Source organism: Triturus cristatus, chromosome 1_2 (genome assembly GCF_964204655.1).
Source record: "Triturus cristatus chromosome 1_2, aTriCri1.1, whole genome shotgun sequence".
Classification (NCBI taxonomy): domain Eukaryota; kingdom Metazoa; phylum Chordata; class Amphibia; order Caudata; family Salamandridae; genus Triturus; species Triturus cristatus.
Window position 1 is genome coordinate 829,788,403 of NC_140580.1, and position 20,173 is coordinate 829,808,575.

Here is a 20,173-nt window from a genome sequence, read left to right on the forward strand (position 1 = left end):
CTCCCCTGGGGGCTCTCACCATGGGCTTTTAGTGTTCTTGCCTTGCTGGGGTTTGTTGTGAGTTTTTGTGTTTACTTAAAATTGAACCTTTGCACTTCTCTTTGTACTGTACTGGGGACGCATCACTGTTTCTAATTATCGATGCTGCCGAACCTCCGGGTTGTCGGCTGAATAGCTGTGTCCTGATTTTTAAATAAAGGTTTTTCAAAAAAATAAATAAATAAATAAATAGAGCAGAAAAAAGAAAAGCAACATTCCATTTCCTGCTTTAAACAGCTGCTTCAATTATGCTCCGTGACCTGACCTACCTTTCACCTTGGCTCCTGCTCTGGCAATAGACACTGTGATGTCAGAACTCGACTGTAAATAACTAAAGAAATTAGAGACTGTCATTTATACAGGGGTTACAGAATCCCATGTATTATAATTCTCTTCCACTCCTAACTTGCCCCCTGCCAGGCCTCTAGTTGTATGCTTCTGACAAAAGTGAGCTTATGAGGAAGCAGATTATAAAAGGACACTGTAGAAAGCTTGGTTTGCTAATGAAAATAGAGGTACGTAGAACGAGCCTTGGCAAAGCCAATAGGTGTGTTGTTTTAATCGCCAAGGCACTTTATAATGAATAGGTGAGTTTATGTGGATTGTGTTGATCTGTCAGTCAATGGGTGTGGGGAGAACTATGTAAGTGGGTGGTAACGGTTAAATAGTTGAATGCATAGGTGAGTGAGTAGTAGCAGTTGAATTGGAAGATAACTTGCTACCAACAAAATGATTTTGGCTGGCTAGGTATCCACTTATTAACAATACCCATTCATCCATAAGTGCTGCATTCATCTATTCAGCCAACCATCTGTTTATGTGTTTGCCCATCCATACATACACTCATCTATTCATTCCTTTTTGAGTTCACCCATGAAGAAGCCCCTTAATGTAAAAATATGCACAACTTATTACCTATGCCAGTGGTGGTTTAGGGGTGGCAAGTGCAAGTTCTGATTGGGGGAATATAGAAAAGTGGGAAGATCGGGTAAATCTAGAAAGGTGGGAAGATCAGGTAAATCTAGAAAGGTGGGAAGATCAGGTAAATCTAGAAAGGTGGGAAGATCAGGTAAATCTAGAAAGGTGGCTGGTCGGGAAGATCTAGAAAGGCGGGAAATAGTTTAGACAAGATGAATTGCACTGTGGGTGGATTTAAATGGAGGGGGCTACACCGCACCTCAAATCATTAACCAGCCTCACATGGTCATGGCCTAGGAATGCAAACCACACTTGCGCGTAGCTATGACATTATGCGGACGCGCCTTATTCTTTTTATTTACCGATCCGAGTTAAACTGGTAAATCTAAAAAAAGTACTGCAAAGGCATTTTTGGAAAACCGGTGGTGGGAAACAACATGGAGGGCACAAGTGGGGGCAAGCAATATGGTGGGCAGGGGGTTGAAAGCAACACAGAATATGCGGGTGCAGGCAGCAATACTGAGAATGGGGAAGCAATGTGGAGCACAAAGGGAAGAGAAGAACACCGACGACGGACCGCAACGTGGAGCTGAGGGAAGAAGTACACTGGTTCAGGGGGGCTCCTCCATTTGAGCGGAGGAGCGTTGCCCCACAGCCCCAGAGCTGAAAAATAATATGATAATAAAGTTATTTATTACCGTTTTATTCTTCAGCAATCCGTCCCCGAACTAAGAGTTAGGACAGGGTGGGGCCAGGGCTGCCAAGCGGCAGCAACAGGGAGCTGTGCACTTTAAAATATACATGTCTCCTTGGCCTGCCGTCTTGAGACCGCCAGCCAGACATGCACATTTTAAACATCTCTAACCTAGCTGTGTTAGACAGGTGGGTTAGAGAAAGCTCAGGCCTTCAGTGCTCTTGAGAGCGCTGAGTGTGACCGCTCCCTCCAATCCTGGCGCTTCTCTTATGCTGTGAGAGCAGTGCCAGGATTGGGCAGTGCAGTTTCCTGGGCCTGGGCTTTCCAGAAGACAACCGAGGGAGGAGGACATTGCGCTGCAAGTCAGGAAGGGAAGTCTATTTTTTTTTGTGCCCCCACCCGCATCACCACCTTCGGTACATACCAGCCCCCGCTGCACTGGTGTGAAAGCAACACAGAAAGGCAAAAGGAGCAGAGGGCAAGCACAATACAGAGATGGGGAGAACCACAGGAGTGAGAGAGAACAACCCAGAGCACGGAGGGGGAAAGATAATTACACGAGGGAGACACCTGGAAAACACATGCACTCTCATGGAAGACTTAACTAAACAGAAAAAAGTAGTGCCCGAAAATTAAGCAGTGGAAGGACAGAAGTTATGAAACTATGCTCCAAGGGAGGGACAAATAATAGAAGGAAAGCCCACACGAACTACCAAATAATCAGCAAGCAAATGAGAGGGACAATAAAGCCAACCAATGGTAAGCAAAGGACAGACTCTAAGGACCTGATTACAAGTTTGTTGGTGCGGTGTTGGGTCCACCCTGCCGCTGCACCGCCAAACCCGTGGTCGGGCCGCCTGCCAGATTATGAGTGTTTCTTGTGTCTGGCGGGCTTTTTCTTTTTACATTCCCACGGCGGTGCCTCAAAAAATGGGCACCGCAGTGAGAACACCAAAAACAGTTCCTTCATAGCATGGACTGGGGTGCATGACACAGGGGGGCACAACATGCACTCCAGGGCCCAGTGGCACAAGAGGACCCTGAAGGCCCCCTTTGTTTCCTCTCTGCCACGGTTTTCATGGAGGAACAACCCCCATGAAAGCCGGGGAGGAGAGGAAACTTGTTAAATGCGTGGCGGGATCGTGGCGGTCCCGCCAAGCATATTGCTGCCTCTACACCACCGCCCGGGAGTGGTGGTCGCCTGGCGGCTGCAGCGCAGCAATGGCGGTCCGACCGCCCTAATTGTAATTGGGTGGTTGAAAGATCACCACTATTACGGCCCCTAGAGTCTGGCGGTCCGTGGACCACCAGACTCGTAATTGAGGCCTCAGTCTTATCGCAAAGAGACATATTGCAATGTCTGGAAGGCAAGACCTACAAAGGAGCGCAAAAGGGTCTACAAACAAAGACCTCGAAGTCCTTACAGCATGTCCCCAAGATGAACCCCCTGGCACTCCATTATTTATTTGAACAGTACACATTCTGAGCAACTGTGAGGCCCGCCCGGGATCGGTCCATGCTGCGTGAGGGAAATGTTTCCTGGGCCATGGCTTTCAGGTGTGGGGCAAACCCCCAAAAGTCCTGCATCAGAGGATAACTCTTCCTGGTAGGGTCAGCGGTGTCGTCTCAGGTATATTCTAGGAATCTCTCTGAGGTCTTTGGCTATGAAACAACGGGTGCATACAGCAGTGCGTGTGTCACACCAGAGAGACGGTAGTCGGGCACAGTTTTGCCACAGTGAAGCCTCCTCCTGCCGTGGCATCCCTCTACTGCAGCCGTGGGCGAGGGCTGCCGCAGAGATGTGCACTGAGCGCCTCTACAGGGCTGCGTCAGATAATCTCAGATCCGCTTCCGGTACCCTACAGCATGTCGACCCGGTCCTGCCTATCGAGGGTCAGTCATTATCCGACCGGCTTTGCGGGTGCCGAGCGCTCCCTGCTGCCGGAGAGCGGAGCCGAGCTGTTTCCAGGTGCCCAGCCTCCCTGTGGGGCAGGAGCGGGGCTCGCCTCGGCCGCCTTCCCCTCCCTTTCCTCGCTGCACCACCAGCCCCCGACCCGAGCGGCCAAACGAGATAAACCACTCCCAGGCAGGCGCTCACACGACAGCCCATCACACAGAAGAGCGACTGAAGGTGGGATGGGGGAGGGGGCTACAGAATGGAAAGGGTTTAGTAGTAAAAGTGCCAGCGTGGCTAGCTATTTGGAGCAACAGAAATGATTCACAATGGTAAGGACAACTTAAACATGGACGTGGGAATTGATAATGCGACCTGCACTATAACAGAGAAGGAAGAAGGACAAGAAAGGAAAACGAAGGACTCGGAAGGGAAGGACTCGGAAGGGATAGGACAGGGGGCAAGGAAGCGGAAGGGAACGGGGTCATCTTCCCTTTCCCTCTTCTGGCCTCTGTCCATAATGGCTTCACGCAAACTGATGCCCCAACCCAGCCAACATAATCTAACGCCTGATAGATATAGTTAGGCATTAGATTAAAACCCTCCACCACCCAAGAGGTACCATGCCCTACATTACGCCCCGTCTTATCGACCACTCGCCACCCCATCCCCTCAGTGCTTTGAGGTGACATTACTGTGGCGTCGGGCGCTATAGCTATAAAAGTAACAAACGCCACATGAAATGGGCGGATGGAGATGGTTGGGGAAGGAGTTAGAGGTGGATGGACCGACGGACGGAGGGAGGGATGGATTGATGGAGTTCAGGTCTCTTGATGACAACACAAACGACGAGTCACACTGAAGCCTGCACAGACTTAGTTCAATGCAAAGATTAATTTAAAAAATAGGAAACAACGTGTTTATACGTTCAGACAAAAAAAAACACTTGCTTCCTTGGATGCTATTGCACATCTCTCCCTTCAGCAAAATACGAAAACGCTCTTTATTTATTATTATTTTTTTAAACATTTGAACTACTTCCAATCACTACCGAACAATATAAGCATACCAAAAACATATTTCAAAAATACAGCGGCGGCAATATCATTCTCCGGAACACTAGTAAGTAAATAATGACGCAAAGGTCCATTTGACATCATGTCATTGTAATCATACACAACAATCATGCATTTCTCGTCCTGGCTTGTACACTAGCGATGCATTGTTTATTCATGCAGTGCTTGCTATGCCTGTTTTGCCGGTTCGTAGCGCTGTAATAACAACTGTTACAAACACCCAACTCACTGCTACGAAAGGTATCCCTCTCGGAAAAAATCAAAGCTACGTCACCTCCGCCCTTCTTTGATCCTGTGACCTGCAGGTGAAACAGATCTAATCAGTGACCGCTTGTCTCACCGATCTATCAGCTATAAAGCGCCACGAGGACCTTTCTGCGGATTCAGAGCACTTGTAAATGTACAATAAAACATTCATGAAGACATCGCTCCAAAAACATCACAAAACAATCAAGCAATACGACAAACGCTCTGTCCAGTGTAAAGACACATCTTCCCATGAAAACTGCATCGTTGGTTCATAGCACAAATCGTCCACAAAAGCAACACACTCGTTTGAAAACGAAAAGCAAACGCCCGCAAACAGACGGCAAAGTAATGGCCCACTTACCCATTTGTGCCGGTCCTTCTGGGGGCACATTCCTGGGCAGCCTCTGGTGGCATGCAGCCGCAGGTCGCTGGCGCTCTGCCTCATCTTCACTCAGAGCATGGAAAGCTCGCGCATCGCCATGGTAACACTTCACAGTGGAAGCTGCTCTCTTATTAAAGTTGTGTTTTTTAATGGTGCTGTTTGCTCCGAGTGGAGCGGATGCGCTCACTGCGACGGGAGAAGATGCGCCGGGCAGGGGTGCACGGAGGGACCCGCCGGCAGCTGGAGCACTCAGACGGGCTGTCACTGCTGTGACTCCGCCCCCCAGGTGCAGCCGGGTGAAACTCTCATCTGGCCCTGGGCCTCAAACACCACAACCCCTTCCCTGACCAAAAAATCCCCAGCACATCCCGACACGGTGCCTGCCCTTCCGTCACTACGGTCTGACATAGCGACCTGTCACATCAACGCTCGGAAGTGAGAGGGGCCTGAAGCCCCCGGGGTACTGGCGCCCCTTAATAATAGTGCTTATAGCGCCAATCGTGTAACCAGGTCTCCTAGCCAGGCTGATTCCTCGAAATGAGTAGCCATGAAGCGAGCTTCAAGCAAGCTGGAGGGTAATTAGAGACGACAGGATCCGCCACCTACCTCCCAAGGAGAGGCAGACAGCAGGAGTGTACCATTCCGCCTCAATGACAGGGCTGCAGGGAGGCTGCAACTCTCCCAGGGAGAAATTAAATCCAGCCAGGCGAGGGGTGCCATTAGCAATTATGGGAAGGTGGTTGTTAATCAGCAGGGCACTTGCAGCCAAAGCTGCGTGCACAAGGAGCCCCAAGGGGGTACAGCAGGGGAACCAGACTGTGCTTTTACTGAAAATGTGCTATTCAGCAGGCTGTACGCTCACACATGCAGAGAAAATAAGCACTGGTAAAGTCAACAAGTCTGGCGTAGGCTGCAAGCCTTTGGCTTTGTCAATGGTTGTTTTGCTTTTTCCTGGTGTTTGCAAAAATTATAGCCAGGGCCACTGGAATTATGTGGCAAGAGAGGGCAACATTATGCAGCTGGGTTTAGTAAATTATACTGCAAGAAAAGACAAAATGTGCCAGATTTTGTGATAGTATTACATAATTATTTTGTCATTTTAAAACTTGGTAACTCTCTTTGGGCATTGGTTGCACTTCAATAGTACCAGTTTAACATCCAAATATATCAATAAGCAACATGAAGGTGACCAGTCAAGCTTTGGAAAGGGCCTTCCACTGCGCAACAACACGTGCTACACATTTATTTTTGTTAAAATCTGCAGATTATGAGGCAGATAATGGATCATGTTGCAAATGTGGCAAATCTATAATTATGTCAAAATCACGGAAGATGCACAATCACATAATTCCAGTGGCACTTATTATAGTAAGTCGTCGCCTTGGGGTGGATGTGCTCCTTGTGAAATGACAAAATGCTGTCACTTGCAGTGAAGTTGTTCAGCGGCCGAAGTGGGCTGACTTCACTATATTCTGTAGTAGGTGGGAGAAAAATGTGAATGACACAATAACAGACCAATGAGGAAGATAGCTGGCTGTACTCACACTGTAAGAAAATATATTATACATATACTTTCAGTAACATCAAAAAGTCTTGGCAAACTCCAGACCTAATGATAATATAATAAATTAAAAATATGTACACTCAGTAAAGTTTTTTACCTATGGGTTACTGCTCTAAAGAATTCAATGGATTGCATGTAAGGGTTTCCTGTTTTGGTACAAGCCCAATGTTATACTTGCGGACCTGGCGTGGCCTTTTAAGCCACATGCTACGCAATGTTGATGATAGGACAGCTAAACCTGCATGATTATATTCGTGTTTGTTGGAAATTTCAATAAAAAGATTTAAACCATAAAGAATACAATGGGTGAAACACTAAAAATGCTTCTAATGAAATCAGAGCTGAAAACAACCCTGTTAGGCAGCGTACAACCTTAAATTAAAGTATGTATGAAACCATGATTTAACCTAGACACAGTTATGTTATTTTAGAGTCTAGTAACAAAGCATTGTGTGTTCTACGAAAGTAGTGTAGCATAATTATGCCTTTTTCGACGTGTTTTTGTTTCAACTACATATGCCTGTAATTTAATGGTTTCGCAAAGGAATATATAGAAAATACATACGTAGGAAATGTTAATGAGGGGTTAATGCGACGTGTTACACTTCAAAAATTGAGATGGACTGTCGCAAATGTGGGGCAAGTGAAATGACTATCGTGGCAATATCTGTGTCCCACCAACTGTTCCCTCTCTTTCCGCTCCTAATACGCTACAAATAAAGTAACACAGGACCACCAAGTATTGAAAGATGTAATTGATTTCTGTATGTATAATGTGTGCTAAACCAAATTCTATTCCATTGATTGTAAGATATAGACGTTGCATCACTGTTATTAATAAAAAGATTTATAAGAAAATCTTTTTTGAGATAGACTGGTTTTGAATATCACCTCGGTGTGGTGATACAACCTGCCACCTGTAATGTGTTTTTTCAAGTTATAGTACAGTGTTGTAACGCACTGCTGAGGGCTACACCAACAGTTATAGGGCCTCTACCGAAGCTTCAAATGAAGGCCTATCACAACGCATATGTATCAGTGATCACCAATACCATTTGATATAACTTCAAAAGTAGCACTAAGTCAGTCACTGTATCAAATGCCTTCGCCTCATAAAAACACATACCATGAAGCTTATTTTATAGATCCACATTATTGGTAACCTTCCATAAAAGCCAACAGGCTAAGTTGATACAAACGGTTAGGCTTGAATCCACAGATTGCTATGAACTAGCCGTGGCCTGGCCCAATCCTGTGTGGGCTCATTGACCTGTACTCAGTGATCTTTCATAAAAGAGATGTCTCCCTTTTCCGGCTTTGTCTGCCTGGTTTAAGTTTGCTTAAACTTTGCTGCCTGTTCATCTGTCTCCTCTGCCTTCCTACAACACCTCTCCGATGACCCAAACTCACCACCTGACTTGACACTCGCACCTTGATATTCCCACCACATCTGGTCTCCATTCTACAAGTCATATTTTCTTCAATATTTGTCTAGCTATGCTTTTTAATCACTCCTTCATCCCTGAACCGTGCCAAAGTACTTCAAATTGGCTGTTGTCCTGCAAAAAAAAGCCAATTGCACAACACTCTTCCCATACCTGCTACCGCTCTGCATTTTATCTCTAAACCTCTTGAACAGCTACTGTTCAACTTAAGTTTCTACAATTGGGCTTCCATCAGTTCCACTCAATAAAAATGGTCCTCACTCCTGTCTCTAAATTTCTCGACTCCGCAAACCAAAATGGCCCCTCCTTTATTCTCCATTGCTTCAACATGATTGGGCACTCTCCCATGATACTGACTCTTGCCTCCCACGTGGCATTGTGGGAAAACACTGTTCTTTCCTCACCAATCATTCCTTTTCAAGCTATTGTGCTCCTTCCTACTGTTGCTTCTCCTCCACACCCCACTTTATGGGATCGCCAAGACCCAGTACGGGCTTCTATTCTGCTCCCATTCTTCACTACCTCCATCAGAAACCTCATTGGATACTTTGTTTTTTGCATATCATCTATATGAGGGTGGTAGCCAGGTTTTGTACTTTTTTCTTACATTCATTCTCCCCAACCTCCTACCCTGAAATAGTTTGGACTGTTTTGTGTTTTACGCTGGTAGACACTGATGACACTCCGCTCTATGAAGCTTAACATCTGCTAAGATTAAAATCTCAATTTCCCATCAGCCATCCCTACAATTTCCTCTTTTATCATGTTCCCTCCTGGCACCTTGGCAAGCTCTAGCTGCCAGGAACCTCAAGGTGCAACTCAAGGTCAACAAGAGACCTTTATCATTGACACAATTACATCTGCTGTGGTCTATTCCAGCTGCTGGACACCAGGATTCTGAAGGAATTCAAACATGAACTAAAAAACAACCTCCTAACGGTGCTCCAGAACACCAAGTGAGTGCCTACATCAGCGTGAACATGCACCAGCTTCTATCCTGCCTGCTTTCAATCATTTACAGTGGACACCTGCTTCTATTGACCCCTCTTAATGCTTACACTGGCTCTCTTGGTATGTGGTCATTTATATTACTAGTATTATATTTTGATCTTCCCTGCCTAGTGTACCTCTCTTACACAAATCATCTTGAAACCTCATGCCTTTCACCAAGAGACAGTGTTGTGATGCCTGGAACACGGGTTTAAATGGCTCCTTTGGACTTCTGGGTCTCAGTTAGGGTAAATCTCCAATTTTCATTCATAAGACCCTTCAAAATGAACTTGCTGAAAATTCAAAAGTCACGGGTCGTTCAGTGAATCGATCATTTTGAGAAACTACCAGGTTGTTTGGGATGCCCTAATGCAAGTGACTCACTCAGTAGTGTAACTCACATGGCCACGTGTAACATAGTTTCGGGAACATGCCAGTGCTCAACCGGAACCATCCAGCTAGAAAAACCTAGCCCGAAAACCCCTAGGTGAGGGCTTTTTTGACAAGATCACACATTAATCTAGAACCATGTGTGTATTGGAATTCTAGCTGTCTGCTATTTATTGTCAGGATTTTATATGGGTCTTGGAAAAGGGCAGTGCTTAATTTGTAAAATATGAAGTCCAGGTGCTCAAATTTGTCGGTGGCCACACCTACTTTCCCCTGGCTCCACCCACTTCCTCCACTGGCTTCTTTCTTACTACACATCTCCTTCTCTACCTCTTTTTTTCTGTCCCTCTCCCATCTTTCAGTGCCCCTTTCCCAGTATCAACCCACTCTCCCTTCCTCACCATCACGACACCCCGGGCCATCCCTCTACTTCTCTCTCTTTCTCCTTATGAACTTTTGATTATCACCTCTTACTCTCTACCTCTTTACCTCGACCACTCTCTAGCTTTGTTTCACCTTTAGCTCTCTTTCACTACCTCACCTCTGTCTTTTTGTTTCACCTCTTTTCTCTCAACATCGCCTCTTTCTGCCCGTCAGCAATCTTGCTCTACCTTTCTTTCTACCTCTCTTCTATTGAGGGCCACTCTTCTACATGTTCCCTATAATCATACAGGTAACCTACGAAACCTACAGCATTTAAAGGCAGAGCATTCATGATTTAGTTTTGACACCTCCTGCCATCACTGCTTGGGAGCTCTCCATGCAGGCTTGGGCCCGAGCTGAGGGAAAGGCCTTACAAAGAGAAGACGCACGGGGCCTGCGGAAAAACCTGCTGGCAGCTAGCTGGGATGCCACCCTGACTGATTTCCAAACTGCTTTAACGCCTGCTAACGAAACACCCGGGGCAGCCTAGACTCCAGCAACTGCAGACAACCCCCTACCAACCTATTACTAGGAATGCCTGATGCTCTCCCCTGAACATGTTCCCTCCCTATATAACAACTGTTGCTTTTTTTTCCATTCACAGCATTTCTCTGTAATTGTGCTCACTTACCCTCTCCTATGGTGTGGGCCTCATGCTTTTACTCCTAGTTTGGTTTAAAATATTGCTATTTCTATTTCATATATTGTTTATTGAATCTTCTGACTATTGCACTGATACCTTCTGCTGTTAACACTGGATATATTGTGTGTCACACCACTGTTACATATGAACTTAATATGTACTATTTGTACACCAAAGAATGCAATAAAAAGATTCAAACTAAAAATTAATGATTTGGTTGAAATCAGAAAGGGTGTAGAGGTAGCTGCCTGCATCCATATATAGATCTCACATTTTGATTTATCCATCTGGCACATTCATCTAAAATTTGCCAGAAATTATGCATGCCAGCTTGGAACTAGTATGCTATTTATTCACTTTATTCTGATAATTTGGGAGCTGTCTGAATGGTAGCGAGTAGGTTTATAATTTAATGCTTTGGGAAAATGAGTCCAATAATACCCAAGACGGTAGCTACATAACTCCATCTAGAACAAGCATGGGCCATACATGTAGACCAGGTTGAGTAATAACGACAACAAACCCAATTTGATTATTTTATCTATTTTTAGTATGACTCGATTGCTAGGATATCTGCAAGACCCATTGTTACCAATTAGGGCTTTGGCTATTGCCTGTGGGTATTTCTCATTTCATGCTTCTGGCCGTTTGTTGGATCATTCTACCTAATATGGACTACTTGAACAGCAATGGATGAGGGACAATTCATTGTGCATCTCAAAAATACATCCAATCTTCACTTTTCATCACACTGAATCCTTTATCTACATATGCATTTTATACATAAAACCATCTTTTCTTCGCTGTAGCAGCCACTTTTACAGTCTTTTGTCAGCACTCTAGTCTGAGCCAGACCTTAACATGGGTCCCCTAAAGATATGCTCTTTTGCACATGCGACAGCTGATGCTGATCTCATGTACTTCACCTGGAGTCTTGTGAGATCAGCAACACAACAAGATACTTTCTTGGCAGTAGCGTAATGCAATGTTGCTGGGCCCCTGCAAGGTAGGTTTAAAAGCTCCCCTCAGATTCTCAACCTACCACCCATCATGTGCCAGTTTCTTATTGAGTAGGGCTGGTGGTGCTGAGTGTTGAACACCGACTCGATTTTACTGGGAGGCAATTCTGACCGGTAAAATCCACAAGACTTTGGCTGCATAAGGTGAATTTTAAAAACTCTCCTCCGTTCCACCCATGAATCAATTGGCCTAGTGGGTTTGGGCACGTGATATTTCCCAAAGCTTGGATGCTCTTGAATCCTTTAATTTCAAAGACAATGACTGACCACAACAGCATAGAGTTTATATGTGTCTGTCAGTTGGTTAAATGGAAAATAGTGGGACTAACACATGATGAATATTTAAATCTATATTTTGGGGCAAAAAATAAATGCCATATTTAGGTTGCATTTTTAACAATGCAATGTCAATATTTGGTTTTTCCTTACAGCTCAAGAGAAGAGAATTAGCAATTCAATAGGTATGTTACTTTAGGTACTGACAAGCCTTTGGACTGTAGATTGGATGGCATGTGTGTTCTACTACTTTCTTCTGAAGAATGTCCCATACCATATTTCTATCGGAGAACTGAATGCTAAGAGCCCACCTTAGGTCATTTATTTGTAATCTTGTGATAGGAATATAGTAGTTAATAAAAATGCCTTCCTCCACTACACAATTTTAACTGACCCTTACAGTGTGGAACAGTCCCACACTTTACAAGTGCTCTAACACGTGATATAGGAGCTTGCCGGGGAAAAGGAGTCCTAGGCTAGGTGAATGAAGCATGCCAAAAATGTGGGTGAGGGTCCAGAGTCCTAAACATAAAACGTTTTACTCCAAATGGTAAAGGGTCTACTAAAAGATATGCATCATTAAAAGCAGTCCAAATACGATTTAATGTTATCACACAATTAATAAGACTAGGGTGCTCTTGGCATATTGATGTCCTGTGAAAGAAGCCTTGTCACCCAATGTAAGGATTTAAGTAGATAACAATTTCCCCTCTCTGCTGGGATTACTTTGAAATGAATGATGCTTCCAAAAAAATCTGAAATGGATTCATTTATAAATCTTCAATATAAACAAAAAACAAATCAATGCCATTAAGGGCATTGCACTTGTACACAGTGCCCGGCGCTGGAGGCATGATTGCTCAGGACAGGCCTTGGACTCGTCACTCCGTGGTTCACATCACAGTTCGCTTCATACGAAGTGAACTGTGAAGTGAACCACGGAGCGGCGAATACAAGGCCTGCCCTGAGCAATCATGCCTCCGGCGCCGGGCACCATGTGCAAGTACAATGCTGGACCAGGAGAAGGCTGGAAAATGGGCAGGGGCCAGACAGGGCCCTTAAACTAACCCCGGACAGGCACTATCTACAAGTGCTTTTTCTTTTTTTATATAGTTTTGCGAATTTTTAAGTACATTGAACCTTCGCCCGAACCTAGGCTGTAGTTCACCGCACTGGGGTAATTTAACCCTGTGCTGACACAGGCCACTCCCAACCACCCTGAGTTAACGTAAATGAGCCCTTACTAGTGTATTCAGCAATTGCTTTGTCTGTGCTGCAGGCACACACGCTTTCTTGTGCCACGCTTGTCAGTGGCACAGCGCCTGCCTGCTCTTCTGCACATATCAGAGGCCTGCTGGGCCCACATGGCATCGTCGATTCTTCACTTCGAGCAGGAGCCGGAATTACCACGGTGACCATCGCATCACGTCACGCCACCCACCACGCAAAAGAAAAGAAAGAAGCAGCGTTCGTTTGGCAATGGCTGCTACTGCTACACTTACGGTTTCTGGTGGTGGTGGGTGGCTGGGCACTGGCCTGCTGCCTGCCTTTATCAACTGATATCGACGATAGGCGAGCTGCTGCCTGCACTCGACGTCGTTGGGCTACCCAGCTGAACCACGGATGACTCGTGACGGGGTTCGGGTGTGCCGGGGCATGCCATTTATAAAAAAAAAACTAACGCACGCTGCCTGCCGCACACTTCTAACCCCTCAAAACCAAATATAGCCCAATCAGTGTCCCGCCCACCGGCAACACTGAATTGAGGGCCGCCGTCTAACCAAGGCAAATTCGCAATGCGCATCCTCACGACTGAATGCGGATCATATTGAAATAAATAAATTATGGTTGTTGGAGTCGGACGGCCTGGAGAATGGACACAGTAATGAATCTCATGTGATGTGAATATATTTTATTGGCGCTCACTGTCTCACAGCCACAACATGGGACTCGGGAGACGAACAGAACACTGTTTGCGCCGAGTCAGTGAGGTAATTTTATATACTACCTACGCCACAATGTCATATGACGTGCAGAGTTGCAGACGCGTGGTAGACCCGGCCCTGATCAGTAAGTGCCGGTGCTAAGCACCGGAAAGCACCGGCACAAATTAAGCCCTGGAAAAGGGATGTATAGCTTTCTTTCCTAAAATATACCAAAGACTGTCTTCTTCTGAGCAGGTGATTCAATATCGAGACAATATTGCATGCACTATTTCTTTACGTTAATCTTTACCACATGTATATTTAAGCATAATTTCGAATATTTCTAGGGATTTATTACACTGTAACCAGGGTTTGTATGAGTTAGGGACAACCTTAAATAAATATATAATCAATTGTTATCTGGTGCGAGAGATCGCCCCGATATCCACGCATGCTGCTTTGAGTGAGCCTGGGGAAGGATTGGCATTACGGAAGGGACAAGGGACTCTACTGATAATGTAACGAGCGCACTCTTTTATCTGTTAATATGACGTATTGTCTGAAATGTGTTATTTTTAAATATAGTGTTTTATACACTTGGTTCAAAATTACAATCTTGAAGGAACAACATTACAAATGATATAATCCCTGACATTACTGGTGACATCATATCATTGCACGGCAGACATGGTCAGTGACATCACTGGTTATATGACAGATCATCTCACCCTTATGCCAGGTACAGCTCCAACTCCCTTTTAGACATAGCACACTGGGCATCACTTGCAGTGTACCTTTGGGCAGATCACATGCCCGCACTCACAATGTCAGGTTATGCATAAGGCCTGACCTTTTGGTCAGCCCCTGAACTGAGCCCTCTGTGTACCCAGGCCCCTTCTCAGTGACCAAAATAGGTTTGCACTTCTCATTTTCTCCCTACTCCACCCAAAGGTTGAAGGACATACTTTGTATACTTAGTTCCATAAAGCATAGTCTCAATATCTGGAGATTCCTTCTGCAATATTAGTTATTCCTTCTTTATTTCTTCAGCTAATGATTCCTTTATTCCCTTTCTGTTTCTCCTCTCTCTATTCTTCTGTCAGTAATTCCTGTGTTGTTATTCTCCACCCCCCACTTCCCTGTTTTCCATAGTCTTTCTTCCATTTCCTGACTCTACCAATGAATTCCTGACCCTCCCTTCTCTTTCCAGCTGCACTGATGTCACTAACTCACTGCATCCTACTGCACTTATTCTCCCTTCACTGTCACAGTACCTCAAATAGAGAATAAACTAAGAGTGCCTCGAGGCCACCGGCCATGATGTGATAGTCACTGCCTTGCTTTCCCACTGCAGTTTGTTATGGGATCTTGGTGCAGCTGTTATGTTACGTGCCGTGGTAAAGTGCATTTAGTGCTTGTTGCCTAGGAGCATGACATCCTATGTTTATTTTATTAGTATGAGAATTACTTTCTGGCATGAATTTCATTAATGGAGCATACGTTTTCAATGACCAGTTTACATGTATCCCCTATTTGGGATGTTCCATTGTCAGTAAGCAACCCTGCCTAAATAGGCCTAAAATTTGCCACGGAAAGGGAAACTATATTCCGCCTTAGTCTTCAATCCCCAAAAATGTGATATTACTGTATCATAAAGACATGTTTAAGATGAAATATTGATAGCTGCCAAAAACAGGATTAAAGGAAGCCCAAAAGAGACTACAATTTTTAATCTGCACTTTCCTCGCTTGAACTGATAAGCATTGAAATTAAATGCTTGGACCGCACAAAACACGTGTAAACTGTTTGCACAGTTATTGGTGTAGCTACAGTCTAGGGCGAAAAAGACGATAATAAACAATGAAGCAAGGAGACCATCACTGTATCTAATACTTTGACAATGTTAATGTAGAAACTATTTACCCTTTGGCAGTGGACGGTTTGTAACCTGGTCTTAATAAGTATCTATCTATCTATCTATCTATCTATCTATCTATCTATCTATCTATCTATCTATCTATCTATCTATCTATCTATCTATCTATCTATCTATCTATCTATCTATCTATCTATCTATCTATCTATCTATCTATCTATCTATCTATCTATCTATCTATCTATCTATCTCTCTCTATCTATCTATCTATCTATCTATCTCTGGAAAAAAACAGCACAGTAGCATTCCAAGACCACATTCTGAACAAATACATACACAGTTTAGGATTTATTTAAAATTCCTATAGATAATTTCTGAACTTTTTTGACACTCTGGTATGCTGTAGAAGAGCCACGTTTGTCATTTAGCTTGTTCAGTCATTGTGTGTTGTAAGATTTTCTACTGGTTTACCTCCGTCTATGAGCAACAATTATCGAGAATGAGCTGTGATCGATATCAATAAAAACAAACATGTCATGAGTGATGTAATATGTAATGTCGTAAGCAGTGTATGGTGGGACGGCTGGAAAAGTTTTGTGGTTTTTTAGGCCTTGCCTGATCCAGCCCATGCGCTGGTCTGGCGAGACATTTAGTAGGTGGGTTTAGAAAGTGCTACCCACATTTTTGTGCTGGCGACAAGCTACAGTGCACGATGGAGTGCACGCGCACAGCTGCTCCCCGCATTCCCCCCTCCCTTCTCGCCCAGCCACCTGCCTTTCCTGCGCCAGCCTTCAGCGCTATACCCCTCCCCCTGCTGCTGCGCGCGCATCCCTAGCGTGCGTCATCGCGATCACTTTTGCTTTTAGAGTGATCGCGATCGCAATGAGGGATTGTCAGTGTGTAAGTGCTTTCACTCTAGCCGCGGCGGGCGCTCGCGCGCGCACCACCCCTCCCCGGCTGCATCTCCATTAATTGGAAACATATGTGCTTTCACTTAGGGGAGGTAAAACACTATGTGCAAAGTCAGATCCACCCTTTTTTCTGTTCAGTGGAATATTTATCTTCCAAGAAAATAAGCAGAATACAAAAAGCTGTAACCAAGTCAAACTGTACAGTTTTTATTAAGTTTTCCTCTTAAAGTAATGCCTTCTGCCATAACGCTACGCGCACCACCCCTCCCCCGCGGCGTCTCCGTTAATTGGACACATATGTGCTTTCACTTTAGCCTCGCCGGCCGCTTGCGCACACACCGCTTTTAAATCCGGGCTTTTTTTGTCTCTGGGGGTAAAACACTCAGTTTATCTGTATCAAGTTTTCCTCTTCTAACAATGCCTTCTGCCTTAACGCTATACAGTTGTTTTATATTCCAGTACACATCCATGTTCGGTTTTGCTATTGTGTTATTATCCCTCCTGGGGTCTACATTTTCTAGCGCCTGTTACAACTGTCAAGAAATGACTAGAAGAGATGAATAGCTCAGTCTTTATTTATTTGAAAAGTAGCGTGTTGTGCTTCTTCGTCCGTGGTATATGTCACATTATGCGCTCGCTGATCGCTACATGGCGTGCCATGATCACTTTGGTTGGAACCGTAGAAGCTTCGTTGCACATAGCTCTCATTGGTGAAGAAAGGCTTATTTGAGCTACTGGATTTCTTTGCAGCAGTGATCTCACTGTCTAATGGCAATGTGGGGACGTTGGCCAATTGTCGCGATTTACACTGACCTTCAATCGCTTTCTTCATGCTCCCATTTGTGTGTCTTCTGTCTCTGTGTTCATGCTCCCATTTGTGTGTGTTCTGTCACTGTGTTCATGTTATATCCGTGCACATTCTGTCTGATTACTATGACTCCGTCTTTCTCTCCTACTTCGCCGTGAACTTTCTGCTTCTGTGTGTTGCCTCTGCTCCATCAGTCTATTATCTCATGTAGTTTCTGTCTGAGCTCCTTGTGTCTGCCTCTCGGTGCCCTTTATGTGTGTCTCTTTGATTTATGGAGTCTCTCTGTACCCCTTTTGTCTCGCAATGCTGCTTCTCTCGTTCTAAGTAATTTTATTTGTTCTGTGCCCCTTCTGTCATTCTGTTCACTCTCCGCTTTTTACGTCAGTCTTCATTTCTCTTATGTTTCTCTGTTTCTTCAGTCTCGCAATGCCCATTCAGTGGTCTCTTTTTAGTCGTTTGCTTTCCTGCTCTTCTCTCTGCCCTCTTTTTTTCACTATGGCCCTTCTTTTTGTCAGCGCCCGTCTTTGTCACTGTGCCCTTCTTTATGTCTGTGACCCGTGTCACGTTTTATACCCCTTCTGTTTCTCATTGTCTTTTCTTTTGTTCTGTGCCTCTTCCTTCACCTTGTTTTGTAAGCCAATGTGCTGTAAGCGCTAATGCATGCCCTCCTCCCGTGTCACAGTCCGGGGATGCTATTATCGTTTTTATTTTCTGAATGTCTGTATCCCGACACCCTGCTCCTAGAGTGCACAGAAATGCTCAACTTCCTACGGACACACAGGGCAGGAGCAGCACACATGGGCGCCCCTCCCCCTTACAGCAGGACTTCCCTCCCCTCCCTAAATAGCTCGAGCTTGGATCACGCATCCAGTCTTCCTTCCAAAAGTAAGTTTTAGAAATCCCCACGTGTTTCCTCTTTACAGACACTCTTTCTCTCAAACACTGTCACAAAGATTTTCTTAAACTGTGACACACTCTGACCCTAATTCTCTCACACATGGTTCTCTCGAGAACGAGCTCACACACATACACACACACACACACACACACACACACACACACACACACACACACACACACACACACACACACATACACTCACACACTCACACACACACACATTCTCTCTCACACACACTGACACTCTGTCTCACTCACACTCCGTCTCACTCACACACTCTCTCACACACACACTCTCTCTCTCACTCACACTCCGTCTCACTCACACACTCTCTCACACACACACTCTCTCACACACATTCTAAATCTGTCTCTCGTCCACAGGTTCAGAGCCCCATCCCTGTGAGTGCACAACCCCACTAGCCCTTGCTGCGTTGCCAATTCCGCTGCACATGTAGTGACTACATAGGTTTCCGCACCCCGACTGACTTCTTGAGTCTATGCACCCGCCTGTCCCTCGCAGCCATATGTCCCCATTTCCAGTGGTAATTCCTTTCAAGACAAATGCCATCGCGATTTACTTTTCTTCATCTGGCCATTATCTGAGTTGACACCTCCATCCTATCAGCAGAGCGAAACGCTGGCACAGAAGGTGTAGAGATCCGATTTCTACATTGAAACGCCTCCACTCAATTTCTCACTGACATGCAGTTTTCCTGATAAAACTAAATAGTGTACAAACAATAATGTTTGGAAATAGAGTTTCTGCACATATGTTTCATTTGCACTTCACCAAGTAAAGTTTTCTGATTTGTTTTGCTTCTGTTTAACTCTTTGCATCACACTCCTTAATTACAAACAAATGTGCTTTCATAATTCCTGATATATTTTGCATTATTTGTAATATTTATATACAGGCTATTTACTTACGTGTTATGTGTTCGAGAAAAAAACTGGCATCTTCAGACAGCTCACTTGACAAAAACCTATAACTGTAGTAAGAGAAAGGAAAATAAACACAATTTTCAAAGCAGTAATTAGTAAACAAGCATTGGCATAGCCAATAGGTCTCGCTTTTGGGCCCCTATAAGTATTTAGTTATGCAACTGTTGCATGGCTAAACACTTATAAGGTCCCAAAGGCGAGACCTATTGGCTACGCCAATGCTTGTTAACCTTGTGACAAAACTCAAACATGCATAAAAAAAACATAAGCCTGTATTTAGAAGACTTCAAAAGAATAAACTGTTTGAAATATCACTAGCTGCTGTGAAGCCTTAGAAGAATTCTCAAACTTGTTAGCAGCTAGGGTGTATTGGCACTTCAGTGCCAACCAGTGTTTAATGTGTAAAAAAAGAAGTGCCAGGGCCCTCGTCAGGAGGCCACTGCAGCTTGCACCACTCATTGCCTCTGCTAACCCTGCTAGTGACCGTGCCAATGCAACTACTAACAATCACACTCCTAAAAGTGTGACAATTCAGACTTTTCCAGGCCCCCCAAAATATGAGGATGACTTGGGCAGTCCTTTACTTTGTTTTTATTTAATTAATAAAGAACAGTTGTGTGCTGAGCGTTAAGTTAGATAAACAGCGCCACCTTGTGGCAGACTGTCATCAGTACCGGGGTTTGCAATTAAGTGCTGGCGCCGAGCACCGGAAACCACGGCTTACATTAAGCACTGGTGCCAACAGGGTAGACATACTGCAGTGTCATGCTAAAGGGCACGTGGAGGCAGTGTGCTTTACGTGCTGC

General features: G+C 44.8%; 1 protein-coding gene across 4 annotated transcripts in view; it reads right to left on the minus strand.

Annotated features, from left to right (window-relative positions):
• PLEKHG5 (pleckstrin homology and RhoGEF domain containing G5) overlaps positions 1 to 20,173 on the minus strand; it is a 1,098,541-nt gene that overhangs the window by 555,229 nt on the left and 523,139 nt on the right. The window contains exon 1 of one of the 4 annotated variants that reach the window (XM_085608900.1): positions 13,505 to 13,632. The exons of 2 other annotated variants lie outside the window; for them this stretch is intronic. Coding sequence is in view for 1 of the 2 variants with exons in the window: in XM_085608898.1 (XP_085465024.1) it covers positions 5,232 to 5,315 (84 nt within the window). In the remaining variant the exon portion in view is untranslated. Of the gene's footprint in view, positions 1 to 5,231; positions 5,359 to 13,504; positions 13,633 to 20,173 lie in introns of those variants that run through there. One more of the 4 variants, XM_085608898.1, reaches the window with a different exon arrangement.